The sequence below is a fragment of the Scyliorhinus canicula genome, chromosome 25 (assembly GCF_902713615.1).
Source record: "Scyliorhinus canicula chromosome 25, sScyCan1.1, whole genome shotgun sequence".
Lineage (NCBI taxonomy): Eukaryota > Metazoa > Chordata > Chondrichthyes > Carcharhiniformes > Scyliorhinidae > Scyliorhinus > Scyliorhinus canicula.
Window position 1 is genome coordinate 3627241 of NC_052170.1, and position 16913 is coordinate 3644153.

Sequence of the window (16913 nt, forward strand, 5' to 3'; positions counted from 1 at the left end):
CCTGAGAGTCTGGGGGCAATGGAGGAGACATGTGGGAGCAGAGGGAGCATCGGTCTGGTCCCCATTCTGTAATAATCACCGGTTTGCCCCGGGAAGTATGGATGGGGGGTCCCGGATATGGCAGAGAGCAGGGATTGAGAGGATGGGGGATATGTTTATAGAGGGGAGCTTTCCGAGGATGAGGGCTCTGGAGGAGAAGTTTGGGTTGGCGTCAATGCGTCCACAACATGTGCCAGGCTCAGCCTGATACAATTCAAGGTTGTTCACCGGGCTCATATGACAGCGGTCCAGATGAGAAGATTCTTTGGGGTGGAAGACAGGTGTGCAAAATGTGCGGGAGGACTAGCGAACCATGTCCACATGTTCTGGACATGTCTAAAGCTTAGGAGATTTTGGCAGGGGTTTGCAGATGTCATGTCCACAGTGTTAAAAACAAGGGTGGCGCTGAGTCCAGAGGTGGTGATTTTCGGGGTGCCGGAAGACCCGGGAATCCAGGAGGAGAAACAGGCAGACACTTTGGCCTTTGTTTCCCTGGTAGCCCAGAGACGGATACTATTAGCTTGGAGGGACTCAAAGCCCCTGAAGTCGGACACCTGGCTATCGGACATGGCTAGCTTTCTCTGTTTGGAGAAAATCAAGTTCACCTTGAGTGGGTCACTGTTATTGTTCGCCCGGAGGTGGCAACCCTCCGTCCACTTCTTCGCGGAAAATTAATCGTCAGCAGAAAGGGGTGGGGTTTAGTTTAGCTTAGAGTAGGGGGTTAATAAAGTTGGGACCTGTAAGGGAGAGAGACGGCTTTTGCACTATGTTTATAGTTTCATGTACAATGTTTATTTTGTTGTGCATTAATAAGCTACTAGTAAGCTACTGTGGTTAGCACTATTGCTTCACAGCGCCAATGTCCCAGTTTCGATTCCCGGCTTGGGTCACTGTCTGTGTGGGTTTCCTCTGGGCGCTCCGGTTTCCTTCCACAAGTCCCGAAAGATGTGCTGTTGGGTAATTCGGACATTCTGAATTCTCACTCTGTGTACCCAAACGGGCACCGGAATGTGGTGACGAGGGGATTTACACAGTAACTTCATTGCAGTGTTAATGTAAGCCTACGTGTGATAGTAATAAAGATTATTCTTATTATTAGTCAACTTTGTGCTGTGAATATAACTGATGGAAATCATGGGAAACTATGCGCAGTGATTTTATTGACAGGTAAATTGAAGAAGGTGCCTATTTATCATCAAACTATTGAAGGAATGAAGCTTAATACTTTTTTCTGTCCTCTGGTGTTCATTGTTTGTTTTCTTGCCAAAGTTCGGTTAGGGTTAAGTTAGCCTCCTTATAAATTTTATTTCCGAACCTTTGCTGGTTAGAAAGTGCTCATACAAAATCTTTCCCAGGACCTGTGGACCTTGAATGGGGCAAATTGTATGTATTTTGTAGAAGGAGGTGCCAAAATGGACTGAATAGCCTTTTGTTATTTCACACCATGTTTTCTTTGGTTTAAAATGGATTCTGGGAACTGAGGGTTCTGATGTCACTGAATTAACACAGACATTTAATAATAATAATCGCTTATTGTCACAAGTAGACTTCAATGAAGTTACTGTGAAAAGCCCCTAGTCGCCATGTTCCGGTGCCTGTTCGGGGAGGCCATTATAGGAATTGAATCCGCGCTGCTGGCCTTGTTCTGCATTACAAGCCAGCTGTTTAGCCCACTGTGCTAGACCATTTGAAATTGTCATGGCTATGCCATCAATAGGTATCTCTGAGAGATTTGGTGGATTAGATGGACCACATTTGGAGTACTGTGTGCAACGTTTGTCTCCTTATTTAAGAAAGGATATTATAACTTATGGAACTGAGAGAAGGCTCATTCGATTGATTCTTGGGATGAATCGTCTCATAAGGAAAGATTGGATAGGTTGGGTCTGTATCCATTGGAGTTTAGAAGAATGAAGTGTGATCTTACTGAGGCGTACGAGATCCCAAGGGGACTTCACAGGGTGGATGCTAAAAGAATGTTCGTCTTTGTGGGGGAGACTAGAATTAGGGGGCACAGAATAAATATAAGGGTACTCCCAATGACAACTGTGATGAGGAGAATTTGTGTCTCTTGACAGGTGTGTGCCTGTGGAGTTCTCTTCCCCAGAGAGCAGTGGAGGCTGGGTCATTGACTATTTTTAAGGCTGAGTGAGTTTGATCCTTTTTTAAAAAATAATTTTTATTGAGATTTTCAAAAAAGATCAAAAACAGAAAATGACAACAAGAAAACAGTATTAACAAAAAAGAGAAAAAACACAATAACCCCCAAAACCAACCCCCCCCCCCAGCAACTACAAAAAGAAGAAATAGGTAAGCACCCGGCATATTCAATAAACACATGTACACATTTCTCCCCTCTCCCGAACCCCCCCCCCACGGTTGCTGCTGTTGCCGGCCTCTTTTCCTACCGTTCTGCCAGGAAGTTAAGGAAAGGCTGCCACCGCCTAAAAAATCCCTGTACTGATCTCCTCAGGGCAAATTTCACCCTCTCCAATTTGATGAACCCTGCCATATCATTGATCCAGGCCTCCACGCTTGAGGGCCTCGCATCCTTCCATTGAAGCAAAATCCTCCGCCGGGCTACTAGGGACGCGAAGGCCAGAACACTGGCTTCTTTTGCCTCCTGCACTCCCGGCTCCACTGCAACCCCAAAAATTGCGGGTCCCCAGCCTGGCTTGACCCTGGATCCTACCATCCTCGACACCGTCCTTGCTACCCCCTTCCAAAATTCCCCCAGCGCTGGGCATGCCCAGAACATATGGACGTTGTTCGCTGGGCTCCCCGAGCACCTAGCACACCTGTCTTCGCACCCGAGAAACCTACTCATCCTCGTCCCGATCACGTGGGCCCTATGTAGCACCTTGAACTGTATGAGGCTAAGCCTCGCACAGGAAGAGGAGGAATTCACTCTTTGCAGGGCATCCGCCCACGTACCCTCCTCAATCTCCTCACCCAGCTCCTCTTCCCATTTACCCTTCAGCTCCTCCACCGAGGCCTCATCCACCTCCTGCATGACGTGGTACACGTCCGAAATCCTCCCCCCTCCAACCCGCACCCCCGAGAGCACCCTGTCCCGTCCCTCACGTGGGGGCAGCAGAGGGAACCCCTCCACCTGCCGCCTGGCAAACGCCCTAACCTGCATGTACCTAAACATGTTCCCCGGGGGGAGCCCAAACTTCCCCTCTAACTCACCCTGGCTCGCAAACCTCCCATCCACAAACAAGTCCCTCAACCTCCTAATACCTACCCTGTGCCAGCCAAGAAACCCGCCATCGATGCTCCCTGGTACAGACCGGTGGTTCCCCCGTATCGGGGACTCCATCGAGCCCCCCACCTCCCCCCATGCCATCTCCATTGCCCCCAGATTTTGAGGGTAGCCGCCACCACCGGGCTCGTGGTATACCTCGTTGGAGGGAGCGGCAACGACGCCGTTACCAGCGCCTCCAGGCTCCACACAGGACGCCATCTCCATCCTCTTCCATGCTGCCCCTACCCCGTCCATTACCCACTTACGCACCATTGCTGCGTTGGCAGCCCAATAGTACCCACAGAGGTTGGGCAGCGCCAGCCACCCCTATCCCTGCCCCGCTCCAAAAACACCCTTCTCACCTCGGAGTCCCATGCACCCATACGAATCCCATAATACTCCTATTGACCCTCCTAAAAAAGGCCTTCGTGATAAGGATGGGTAGGCACTGGAACAGGAACAAAAACCTCGGGAGCACCGTCATCTTGACTGACTGCACCTGCCCGCCAGCGACAGCGGCAACATGTCCCATCTTTTAAACTCCTCCTCCATTTGCTCCACCAGCCTAGTGAGGTTAAGTTTGTGTAGGGCCCCCCAGCTCCTAGCCACCTGGACTCCCAGGTAGTGAGTTTGATCCTTAGCTGACAAGGGAGTCAATGAGAATCAGGGGTAGACAGGAAGTTTAGAGACCGCAATCAGCTCAGCATTGATCTTATCAAATGGCAGAGCAGGCTTGAGGCATCAATTGGCCTTCTCTGCTCCTAATTTCTGTTTTTTTTTGTTGCTTTGATCTTGCCTGGTAATTTATTTTACAAAACCCACTACCGCTAACATTTTGTCCCCCAATATGAAAGCACATTAAAAGTCCACGACTGAAGAGAAACTTCAAGAATTGGAGTTCTTGCTTGTGCAGCAAGGTTCACTGAAGTGAGGATACTTTACAATAAAAATAAGAAAGGGCTAGCGTATAAACGTATAATTCAAATTCTGAAAGGATTTGATAATGCGGAAGAAAGCAGATTATTTAATTTCGGAGGGGGGGGGCTAGAAATCAAGGATGAAATGATTGAGATTAAAAGGATTCCTGCCTCATCAGAGTTGTGTGTATGTAGAAGAACATGTTGTCAGGCAAAACAATTAAAATGTAATGGACACTTTTTAAAAAGGAGTTGGATGGATACCATATTAAACTAGTGGATGGGCAGGGAGCGGGGGAGGGGGGTGTTCAAGGGCACATGAAGAAAGAAATGATGAAACACCATGTAGAACACATTGGTTTCTGAGTGATTGGGAAGCAGTGTGAAGGATATGCAACGTAGGTGTAAGATTAGGCCCTGGTGAAGTGCTGCTTCACAATCCTTGGAACGGGTAGGGGTTTCGTGGAGGAAGGGGTGAACAGAGAGGAGGTAAAACGCCCCAGATTGACCAAATGTTAATAGAAAGTACGAGAACTGCCCTTTCTTGGCACCACAAAATCTGGGTCAGTGAATGATCGGCACTTGAGGGACCAATTACTTAACCTGGGGGTTTGACCACTTGGTGATGTTCTTTAAAATCCAGTTTTTGCCTAGCTCCCCTCCCACATCAGGCTAGGGTGGCTCCTTGATTTAAAAAAAGAATAAGGAGAACGAGAGAATGTGTTGGCTTTCCTCTCCCTCAGTCTTTTTTCTTTTTGAATAAAATCTGGGTTTTGGTCCCTCATTGGGCAGCCGGAATCATGTGGCTGGCTTTGATGCTGTGGGCTGTTGGTTGGCCGCATCGATCTGATCAGATGCTTCACCCACCACCATCACCTCCCCCCCTCCCCTCTCTCCTCCACACCCCCCCCAATTGATACACTCAGTCAGTCGACCGGGCACAACTGGCACCCTAGATTCTGATTAATGTAGATACCTGAGAAGAGGAGGAAAAATGTTTGGCGACGCAGTCTGTGAAGGCAGCCGGTGAAAGGCAATGAGTGGATGGTGGACGCTTGCTTGGGAGGCTGTGTGGATTTTACTCTGGGATTCTACAGCTCTGAAATGCAGATGATGCAAAGGCGACCGGGAGCATAGACAGAGAGGGGGAAAAAACTGCAGATGCAAAAAAAAAACGACAGAGAAAATACCGGATCTGATTTTATCTTTTGCTTTCGACACGAAAGGGGGGAAATTGTTTTTCTTTTTAAAAAAATCTGCAGAGGATCCAGTTTCTGATGGAGGAATGAGGCGCTGGACAATGAACAACTAGATATAAAAAAACGAGGGGGAAAAGGAAAAAAAAAATCCTATGAACTAATTGCATGGAACAGATGGGATGTAATGTGGAGTTGCCGTGTTTCTCTACTGAATGGTGATCTTTGGCGTCTGTTTATAGAATGGCGAGATTTGGAGACGAAGTGCCGGCCAGGTATGGAGCCGGTCCAGGAGGCGCAGGACGCGGCGGCAGCCGCCAGGGCGGACCGCCGGGGGCTCCTCAGAGGATGTACAAGCAGTCGATGGCTCAAAGGGCCCGGACCATGGCTCTCTACAACCCCATCCCAGTCCGACAAAACTGCTTGACAGTTAACCGATCTCTCTTTCTCTTCAGTGAAGACAACTTTGTAAGAAAATATGCCAAAAAGATCACTGAATGGCCATATCCTTTTTCCTTTTCCATTTTTATTTCTTAATCCGTCTACAAATTTATTTGATATATTGCATGCCGAGCAAATTCTCTCTCTCTCTCGGTCGGGTTGATGAATCCAAAACCATGTCCACTGCACACCGGGGGAGCACCGATTTGTCAGTTTCGCTTCCTGGTAAAACGACAGCACCGTGTCAGTTTCACTGGTACAATGTGGCAGCATTTTGCTGTGACAGGCTGGCCCTTCATGTAAATCGGATGGCGATTGCACTGCCATTGCAGCCGTTTGCCCCCCCCCCCCCCCCCAAATAAAACTAATCACGACTAAATATTGCAATGCATAAAAATTCCTCCGTACCGTGATGCAGTTTCACTTTGCGGGAATATATACAGCCATTTGCAAATATTTATCATTAGTGCACCCCGGCCAATCGTTTTTTTTTCTTTTCTTGGAATAAATTTTCGAAGCCTTTATTGGTAGTGATTCTGAGCTGGTTTAAATGCCTGATGGGAGAGGGATGCATTAACTGGTGTTGCTGACGTGGGACTGTACCTATTTTAAGGAACCATTCAGAGCAGTTGGGGGTGATGAATAGGATTTTTTTTTCATGCGTGTGTTCACATGCACTCCGCTGGACACATGTTCACACAGATAAGATGCACAGATTGATTGGAGTCTACACTGGTATAAGATCCTAATCAGCACCTCTCTGGTTTTATTTAATTCGCATGCATCTGGGAAAGGATGGAAAGATAACACACCGGATGTGCATGTTTCTGAATTTCTATCTCTGGGGCTCCTAGAAATTGGTTCAGTTAAATTGCCTCTATTATTTGGAATCCATGTTCTGGAGATTGTGTTCTGCCTGTTTTTTTTTGGTGCAGACTAAAAAAACAGTGGCTTTGCTTATGTAATATCTGTTCAGATACTGTGCTTCCATAATGGTCTATCAAATTTCTATATTCTATTTGAGCACTGTAAAACAAAATAGAAAAATATTTATTAAAAATAGCATGCAGGCACATTTGTAATGAGAATTTACACCACCTGGAAGGCTTCATCTGTGTGATGGTGATACCCCAACTCTTACCTAAACCACATCCTTCACTGAGCTGTAGTTACTGCCTCAGTTCCCTGAGGAATGTCAGAATCCAGCATTTTTTTAGATACATAGAATTTACAGTGCAGAAGGAGGCCATTCGGCCCATCGAGTCTGCACCGGCTCCTGGAAAGAACACCCTACCCAAGGTTAACACTTCCACCCTATCCCCATAACCCAGTAACCCCACTCAACACTAAGGGCAATTTTGGACACTAAGGGCAATTTATCATGGCCAATCCACCTAACCTGCACATCTTTGGACTGTGGGAGGAAACCGGAGCACCCGGAGGAAACCCACGCACACTCGGGGAGGATGTGCAGACTCCGCACAGACAGTGACCCAAGCCGGAATCGAACCTGGGACCCTGGAGCTGTGAAGCGATTGTGCTATCCACAATGCTACCATGCTGCCCTTAAATTTCAGATCAGGTATTGCACAGAGACTTCTACTCTGCCCTAATTTCAGAAACGTAGCCCCGATTGCACGTTTGCTTACCCTCGCCCCCTCCCACGCACTGCTAACTTGACCTGTGGGTGATTAAAAAAAAAAAATAGTTTGGTGAAGAAGTAGATTGCGATTGCCAAATTGATTTCACATGGGACTTTTACAACTTTCAACCCATCACTCTGGGCTGGATTTGAACCAAAACCTCAGGTGAAGGACCAGGATATCTAAAACTCCACCAAGCATTCCCCCCAAGTCAATTTTGCTTCATCTCTGCACAATTGCCTGGATCCAATATTATCCCATCATTCTCTTCATAATTGATCTATCATCTTATTATTTCAGCGACTGAATTTCTCAGATGCTGTCCTTGTAATTTCATGTTTTATCTGCATTAAGATATACCTCTGTACTTGCTTGGATTTCTGTGCTACACAGCCTTGGCCCTTATTTTCTCTGAGATTTCCTCCTCCATACATCCATTTTGCATCCTCCGGTGCATTCAGCAGCCTGTTTCTTGTTCTCCTGTTGCCAGTTTTATTTTAAAGTGTTATTTGTCCATCCCCTGAGCTTCTTTGCCCACATTCCCTCCAGAGGTTATATACCCTTTCAGCTTCATCTTTCAAATCCCTCCAGGCCTGTACCTTTGACTTGTGCCCCTGACCTTACCCCAGGACAACTCCCTTTCTCTCCTGCTAGATCTTCATCACTGACCTGTTCTGAAATATCACTTTGTAAATAGCAACTACTTTTGAAATTAAATTGTTTATTTTCAGTGGTGCCATGGCACTAGTTTAACAGCAGTGATAATTTAATAAGGACACGGGGAGTAAAAATAAGAACAAGTTTTATTTACAAATGATATATACAGACCCTGCACCTTCCTCAGGGATGTAGAATGCACCGGAGGATGCAAAATGGATGTATGGAGGAGGAAATCTCAGAGAAAATAAGGGCCAAGGCTATGTAGCACAGAAGCCCAGGCAACTACAGAGGTATATCCTGGTAGACCCCTACTAGGTACCTGCTTGGTTGGTGCCTTACTGGCCGACCTTGTATACACTGGGTAATTGACATACCCCGCTCCTAGTAGGGGAGCACGTACTCCGTAAGAAGCATGGAGAAGATGAGTATTCCCACCCCGTAGGTCCTGTGCTGGATAATACAGATATCAAATTATATGCAATCAGATATATACCTGTGATTGGATAGCTAACCAATGGAAAATGTTTGTTCCATAGGATTGATTACATGGGATAAAAGACACAAAAACTGGTAGTTTGGCCCAACCAATCCCTTGCCAGTGAGCCTCCTCCTATCTTTCCTCACCTAACGCCGTTGTAATCAACTATACACGTCTCCATCAAATCCTTGTTTAGTTTCCCCTTAAATGTATCAATAGTATTTGCTTCAACCACTAACCATTACTGAATTGCTTCTAATATTGTGCAGTGTGATATTGTATGGTCCATCATGATTGCAAAGGGTGTGTATTCTTCTGCCTCACAATGTTGTATATTTATTGGGGATTTACAAGAGTCTATATAATTTTTTAAGGCAATATTTTAGTCTGATTCTTAAGGTATTGTGTATTAAATATTCAGAGCACTATGGTATTGCTTAAGGTAAAGTAGAGTAAGAAGTCTTACAACACCAGGTTAAAGTCCAACAGGTTTGTTTCAAACACGAGCTTTCGGAACACTGCTCCTTAGGTGAATGAAGAGATATGTTCACATTCACCTGAGGAAGGAGCTGCGCTCCGAAAGCTCGTGTTTGAAACAAACCTGTTGGACTTTAACCTGGTGCTGTAAGATTTCTTACTGTGCTCACCCCAGTCCAACGCCGGCATCTCCACATCAAGGTAAAGTAGAGTAATTGGTAGAAGTAATTAGTAGAAGTTTGGGCGATGTTTGATGAGAGGCAGCTACAGAAGTGGATAGTGTAAAGTTTTTCAGAAAGCACATTAACATGACCCACTTGCTGAAAAAAATTCAGCCATCTTATAATTTTGTGCAAAGCACAATTTTCTAAGTGTTATGGCAAACTATATGCAGGATTATGTATATGAATACAAATTATTTAAATTTCAATTCTGAAAAATTCTTGTTCAAAGATTAAGACCATCAATACTGACCTTTTTGATAGTTTGGCCCCAATTTACACAGTTTCTCATATCTCACAATCCAGTCGTATATAATTGCTTCACTTGGGCTTACGCACTTGCTTGATTCATTCATTTTACAACTCTGTTACATTTGATACGCTCGCTTGCATCTTTTTTTGTGCTCTCTTGCTTCTTAACTTGTTTTGCACTCCCTCGAATTTAGACCCTTTTTTTATGAAGAACAATTTTCCACGATCAACTTTTAACTTCCTTAACGATTTAGAAAAATTTACTTGGATCATCTTAAATTTTCTGTTCCACAGAGAAACCCAAATTCATAGAGGCTGCATCACAGAAAAAAGTCTCAATCGGGTTCTACAGTATTTATGCTTCACACAAGCCTGCCCTACCCTCCCTCTTCATCCAATCCGAAGAACATTGCGTTCTAATCCTTACACCTGTGCTAATCTACCTTCCCCCTAAATGCATCTACGCTATTTTGCCTCAACCACTCCCACGTAGTATCAATATCTATACTCTCATCACCCTGAGCAAATGAGCTTCTCTTGAACACCGTATTGGATTTATTGGTGACACTTGTATTTAGGGGTCCGAATTTTGGACACCAGCACAAATGGGACTATCTTTTCTATGACTGCCTTACCACTTCATAAGATTACAGACCTCTGTTGGGTTATCCTTCTTATTTCTAAAGAAAGTAGTCCCAGAAAGTTTAGTCTTTACTGAAAAGTATATCTCTAGGTTCCGGTGTCAACCTTGTGAATCTTTTTTGCATATTCTACAACATTTCTATATCCTTCTCCATAATTTGAAGAACAGAATTGTCTACAGTATCCAAGTGTGGTCCAACAAGGTTTGATGCAAGTTTAATGTAACATTTGCTTTTCAATACTGCTGCTCTAGAAATTGAACCTCAGGCTTGTTTTTGAGCATCTTATTAACTTGGATCACTACTACTAATGATTTCCAAACCGATCACCTATTGACATTCAATGGCATTACCATCACTGAATTCTCCACTGTCAACATTCTGAAGATTACCATTGACCATAAACTGAACTGAAAATGAAATGAAATGAAAATCGCTTATTGTCACGAGTAGGCTTCAATGAAGTTACTGTGAAAAGCCCCTAGTCGCCACATTTCGGCGCCTGTTCGGGGAGGCTGGTACGGGAATCGAACCGTGCTGCTGGCCTGCTTGGTCTGCTTTAAAAGCCAGCGATTTAGCCCAGTGAGCTAAACCAGCCCTGGACTGGACTAGCCATATAAACATTGTGGCTTCAAGGGCAGGTCAGAGGTTAAGAACCCTGTTGTAAGTAACTCACCTCCTGACTCACGGATGTCTGTCCACCATCTACAAAGCACACTGGAGAAGGAGGCCCTTTGGCCATCGATTCTGCACCAACCATTTGAAAGAGCATTCTACCCATGTCCACTCCCCACTACACCCCACCGGATGCCTGTAACTCCATAACCTAACCTTCAGATCCCAGGACACTAAGGGGTAATTTGTCATCGCCAATCCACCTAATCTGCATATCTTTGGACTGTGGGATGAAACCGGAGCACCCAGAGGAATCCCACACACACATGGGGAGAATGTACAAACTCCATACAGACAATGATCCAAGGCCGGAATTCAATTTGGGTCCATGACGCTGTGAGGCCACAGTGCTAACCACTGTTCCACTGTGATGGAATACTCCCCACTTGCCTGGATGAGTGCAACTCCAACGACATTCGAGAATCTCAACACCATCCAGACTAAAGCAGCCCACTTGGTTGGCATTCTATCTACAAATATTCATTCCTTCCACTACCAATGCACAGTGACAGCCGTGTGTACCATCTACAAGATACACTACATCAACTAACCGAGACTCCTTAGACACCACTTTCCAAACCAACGACCAATGCTGTCTAGAAAGACCAGAGCAGCAGACAGCTACACCAAATGGACTGCTGCGGTTCATGAAGGTGGCTTTCTGCCACTTTCTCAAGGGCAATTAGGGATGGGTAATAAATGCTGATCTAGCCAGTGATGCCCACATCCCATGAATGAATAAGAAAAAATCCTTGATAGCAGGATTATTGCAAGAGGCCATTCAACCACTGTTCCTGTGATGGCTCTTTGAAAGAGCCATTGAAATCCCAAACCCCTGGCCTTACACATATAGTCTTGCATTTTTTCCCTCTTTTTCAGGAATGTATCCAATTCCCTTATGAAAATGAAAATAGCTTATTGTCACGAGTAGGCTTCAATGAAGTTACTGTGAAAAGTCCCTAGTCGCCACATTCCGGCGCCTGTCCGGGAGGCTGGTACGGGAATTGAACCGTGCTGCTGGCCTGCTTGGTCTGCTTTAAAATCCAGTGTTTTAGCCCAGTGAGCTAAACCAGTATGACAGTTACTATTACATTTGCGTCCATCATTTCTGGCAGTCCATACCAGATCCTAACTTGCTCTGTTGAAAGAAAAAACCTTTGTGGTATTGGTTATCAATCCTCGGATCAATGGAAACAGTTTCTCTCTAGCTACTCTTATCAAAGCCCTTTGTAACTTTGAGCACCTACTAAATCTCCTCATATCTTTGCTTTTCCAAACAGAAACAGCTTCTCCATTTCTACATAACTGGTCCCTCTTCTGCCATTCTAGCGACCCTGTCTGCACTCTTTCGAGCCTTTTCTATAGAGCGGTTCACAGAATTGGATACAATACTCCAGCTGAGGCCTAACCAGTAATTTGCAAACTTTTGCTTTTGTACTCTATACCTCTATTTTTAAAAACCTAGAATCTCGTATGCTTTTTTAACCTAATTATCAACTTGTCTTAATCTTTGAATTATAATTACAACAATCAGAGATGGGGAGTTCTCCTGCTACCCTGCAGGTGTGTTGAGAATTGTCACTGCCTTCCTGTTCTCATGCGGCTGGATCCCCTTGTTAGCGTTACAGGATAAATGTGGGGTAATGACTAGACAAAATCTGGACCAAATTTTATCTAGTGATACGGAATTGATGGGACTGTCAAAAAGGGCTTGAGTTTTTCCATCTGTGCAGCTCTCCCTTTCCCATTACAAAGGCCCTCAGATTGATCATTCCACTGAATTCCAATCCCCTGATGTATCTATTTCAATATCCTCATCCTCTTCAAATTAATTAAAAAATATATTTTTATTCAAGGCATTTTCACATATCTACACAAAATCCCAGAAGAACTACACATCAACTCAGTAGCCAACCACAAACCTCCTACTCCCCTGACACCAACACCCCGCCACATCCTGCCTTCCCCATTTTAACCTCCTCTGCTGACCCCTCAATCCTCTTTAAAGAAATCGCTGAACGGTTTCTACCTCCGGGTGAACCCCTCTGCCAACCCTCGCAGGGCGAACCTGACCTTCTCCAGCCTCAGGAATTCTGCCAGGTACTGAGCAAAATTTGTCTCCAGGCTATCAGGGAGGCAAAGGCCAAAACGTCGACCTCTCTCATCCGAATGACTCCTGGATCATCCGGCACCCCAAATATCACCACCTCCAGACTCGGAACCACGCCGTACCCAACACCTCGGATGTCACGTCCGAAAATCCCTGCCAGAACCTCTTCAGTCTTCGAAACTCCAAGAACATCTGGACGTGATTCCCGCCCCTCCCCCTGCATAGATTATCATAGAATTTACAGTGCAGAAGGAGGCCACTCGGCCCATCAAGTCTGCACCGGCTCTTGGAAAGAGCACCCCACCCGAGGTCAACACCTCCACCCTATCCCCATAACCCAGTAACCCCACCCAATGCTAAGGGCAATTTATCATGGCCAATCCACCTAACCTGCACATCTTTGGACTGTGGGAGGAAACCGGAGCACCCAGAGGAAACCCACACACACACGGGGAGGATGTGCAGACTCCGCACAGACAGTGACCCAAGCCGGAATCGAACCTGGGACCCTGGAGCTGTGAAGCAATTGTGCTATCCACACTGCTACCATGCTGCCTATGGGCAGATTGGTGCCCATAGAACCTACTCATTCTCGCCAACGTCATGTGGGCCCTATGCGCCACCTTAAACTGGATGAGGCTTAACCTTGCACACGGCAAGGATGCATTCACTCTCCGGAAGGCCTCCACCCACATCCCAACCCCCACCTCTCCTCCCAGCTCCTCCTCCCATCTTCGCTTAATATCCCCCACCAGGGCTCCCTCCCACTCCATCAATTCCTTACAGATATCTGACACCTTCGACAGTATCCTGCAACCCCAGGGGCAGCAGCCCAAGAAAGGGTGGCACCTCTCTCACGAAATCCCGAACCTGCGGGTACCTAAAGCCATTCCCCTTAGGCAACTCATACACTTCCTCGAAGTCCTCCACCCCGACAAATTTTCCCCTGAAAACAAGTTCCCAAAGTGCTCAGTCCCTGCCTGCTGCCACCCCCTAAACCTCGCATCCAGCCCTGCTGGCGCAAACCCCTGGTTGTCGCAGATTGGTGCCCATATCAAGGCAGCCCCCAGCCCCAAATGCTGCTTCTACTGCCCCTACATCCTCGGGGCCGACACCACCACTGGGTTCGCGGGGTACCTGGCTGACATCTCTTCACATTTCTACAGGACTACGGTCAATTCTGCCTCAGCAATTACCTCTGATTCACAGCGATTGAATTCGGTCTTCTAACCCTGCCATACTGTCCATCCCAATCCTCTGCATTATGCAATTTTCAGCATGTGCCTTTACTGCAGCTCTCTCTCCTCCAAACCTACCTCTTCAACTATGCTTTTTCATTGCCGACAAGGTTACTATTTATTGCCATCCCGAATTGCCCTTGAGAAGGTGGTAATGAGCCTATGTCCTGCCTAGTGCTCACCACTCTGCATGTCCAGCTTGTTGAGGAATATTTTGTAACGTGAAAGCCTTGACATGAGTGGAAATGACATGGTAGATGTTCGCAGTGTACTGAATCTCTCCATGTATAGTATGCCAGTACTTGGAGAAATGTGGTCCATTGTAAGTATCACGTTTAGAGTTCAACGCTCTGTCATCATTATTGAAACTGCTAATCTGATGATGATCAGTTTTTCATCTATCTTTTAATGAATACAATACTATTAATTTAACAAGCCCACAGTATTTCCCCCTTGGGAGTCTTCTCTTGCTGACATTCTGACCAGGTAGCTGCTGAGCCACTCGAAATGGGAGGGCGCCAGGCTTTGATCTTTGGTGTTAGTGGGTTATTCCACATGGAAGGTAACTGTGCTCAGCCTGATTATGCTCAGGAGCAAGCAGCAAACACAACCTGCTGCTGTGAAGTGCTCTCACAACTAACAACGTCAATTCCTTATTAGAATAACCTTCAGCTGAGCAGCCAGAGGCTGCTCACAGTTAGAGGGAGTTAAAACATAGAACATAGAACATTAGAACATTACAGCGAAGTACGGGCCCTTCGGCCCTCGATGTTGCGGCGACCCGTGAAACCATCTGAAGCCTATCTGACCTACACTATTCCATTTTCATCCATATGTCTATCCAGTGACCACTTAAATGCCCTTAAATTTGGCGAGTCTACTACTGTTGCAGGCAGGGCTTTCCACACCCCTACTACTCTCTGAGTAAAGAAACTGCCTCTGACATCTGTCCTATATCTACCACCCCTCAATTTAAAGCTATGTCCCCTCGTGTTGGTCATCACCATCCGAGGAAAAGGACTCTCACTGTCCACCCTATCTAACCCTCTGACTATCTTATATGTCTCTATTAAGTCACCTCTCAGCCTTCTCCTCTCTAACGAAAACAACCTCAAGTCCCTGAGCCTTTCCTTGTAAGACCTTCCCTCCATACCAGGCAACATCCTAGTAAATCTCCTCTGAACCCTTTGCAAAGCTTCCACATGCTTCCAATAATGTGGTGACCAGAACTGCACGCAGTACTCCAGGTGTGGCCGCACCAGAGTTTTGTACAGCTGCAGCATGACCTCGTGGCTCCGAAACTCAATCCCCCTGCTTATAAAGGCTAGCACACCATATGCCTTCTTAACAGCCCTATTAACCTGGGTGGCAACTTTCAGGGATTTATGTACCTGGATGCCGAGATCTCTCTGTTCATCTACACTACCAAGAATCTTGCCATTAGCCCAGTACTCTGCATTCCTGTTACTCCTTCCAAAGTGAACCACCTCACACTTTTCCGCATTAAACTCCATCTGCCACCTCTCAGCCCAGCTCTGCAGCTTATCTATGTCCCTCTGTAACCTATAACATCCTTCAGGACTATCCACAACGCCACTGACCTTCGTGTCATCTGCAAATTTACTAACCCATCCTTCTACACCCTCTTCCAGGTCATTTATAAAAATGACAAACAGCAGTTAAAGTGACCGTCAGCATATAACTAAGCACATGGCTGTATTATGTTTGATAGGACAAACAGGCAGAAGCTGTAGTTGCCCCAATTCTGGGTATGCACAATGTTGGAGGATGGCCAGTAGACCCCGCAGATGCTGCTCCCCCCCCCCCCCCCCCCCCCCCAAGCCCAGAGCTGCTTCCCAGTGCTCCTGGGTTGCATGTCGGGGATTGGAAATAGCTACTCACCTCTCCAGCCCCTCTCAGCAGCCATCGTGCTAGCTTCGCATTTTTAAATAGGAGTGCCAAACGGCGCTTGCACGACCTCTCACTAGGGAGTCGGTTAGTTCCGGGGAGGCTGTTAGATTGAGCTTCCATCTCGTTAATGAGATGGCAATTGCTCTTAATTGCGCTAAATTGGTGTCTCGCCACATATGGGCGGGATCCAGAACCCGCTAACGGGAGTGGGCCGGTTAGATTGTGAACCGGTTCATGCCTGGCGCGGATCCTGATTTCGGCCTCTCCCGCGATTTAACCGGTGTGCCCGAATCCGTGCCGGGCGCAATGGGGCTGTTAAATCAGGCCCACTGTCTAAAAGCATATCCTTCATATGACCTTCTCCCAGTACTATAAAGTTTAATGATAAATGGTGCAATGAAGGGAAGGAAAATGACGTGAAAACCTGATTAAATTCCCTGTTTTTTTTCTTTCAAATTGAGCCACGGAGAATCCATGGGCCTAATATTGCAGCTTCCGGAAAAGTATTTTCTCTCAATTGAAATCAGTTTGTCTAAATTATGTCTCTATGAACTCAGCAGAAAAAAGCCATCACTGATATTAACATTCCTTTCCCTGGTGGCTATGATGATCTTTAAAGAATAATTATTTAAAAAAACACAATATTGGCAACTGGCAGGCTTTGAATAAAGACAACCTCCTCATTGGCACACTTGAAGCAATGTTTTGATTCTTTTTACATCTAAATGCAGATGCAAATAAGTTTGCTTGTGTCTTGAGCCCATTGA

At 46.0% G+C, this 16913-nt stretch overlaps 1 protein-coding gene across 10 annotated transcripts in view; it reads left to right on the plus strand.

The window, feature by feature from the left end:
* Window positions 1-16913, plus strand: part of cacna1ab (calcium channel, voltage-dependent, P/Q type, alpha 1A subunit, b) — a 617073-nt gene that overhangs the window by 83589 nt on the left and 516571 nt on the right. For all 10 annotated transcript variants that reach the window (XM_038784774.1, XM_038784777.1, XM_038784770.1 and 7 more), the window contains exon 3: window positions 5642-5902. In XM_038784774.1, the coding sequence (XP_038640702.1) occupies window positions 5642-5902 (261 nt within the window). The remainder of the gene's footprint in view (window positions 1-5641; window positions 5903-16913) is intronic.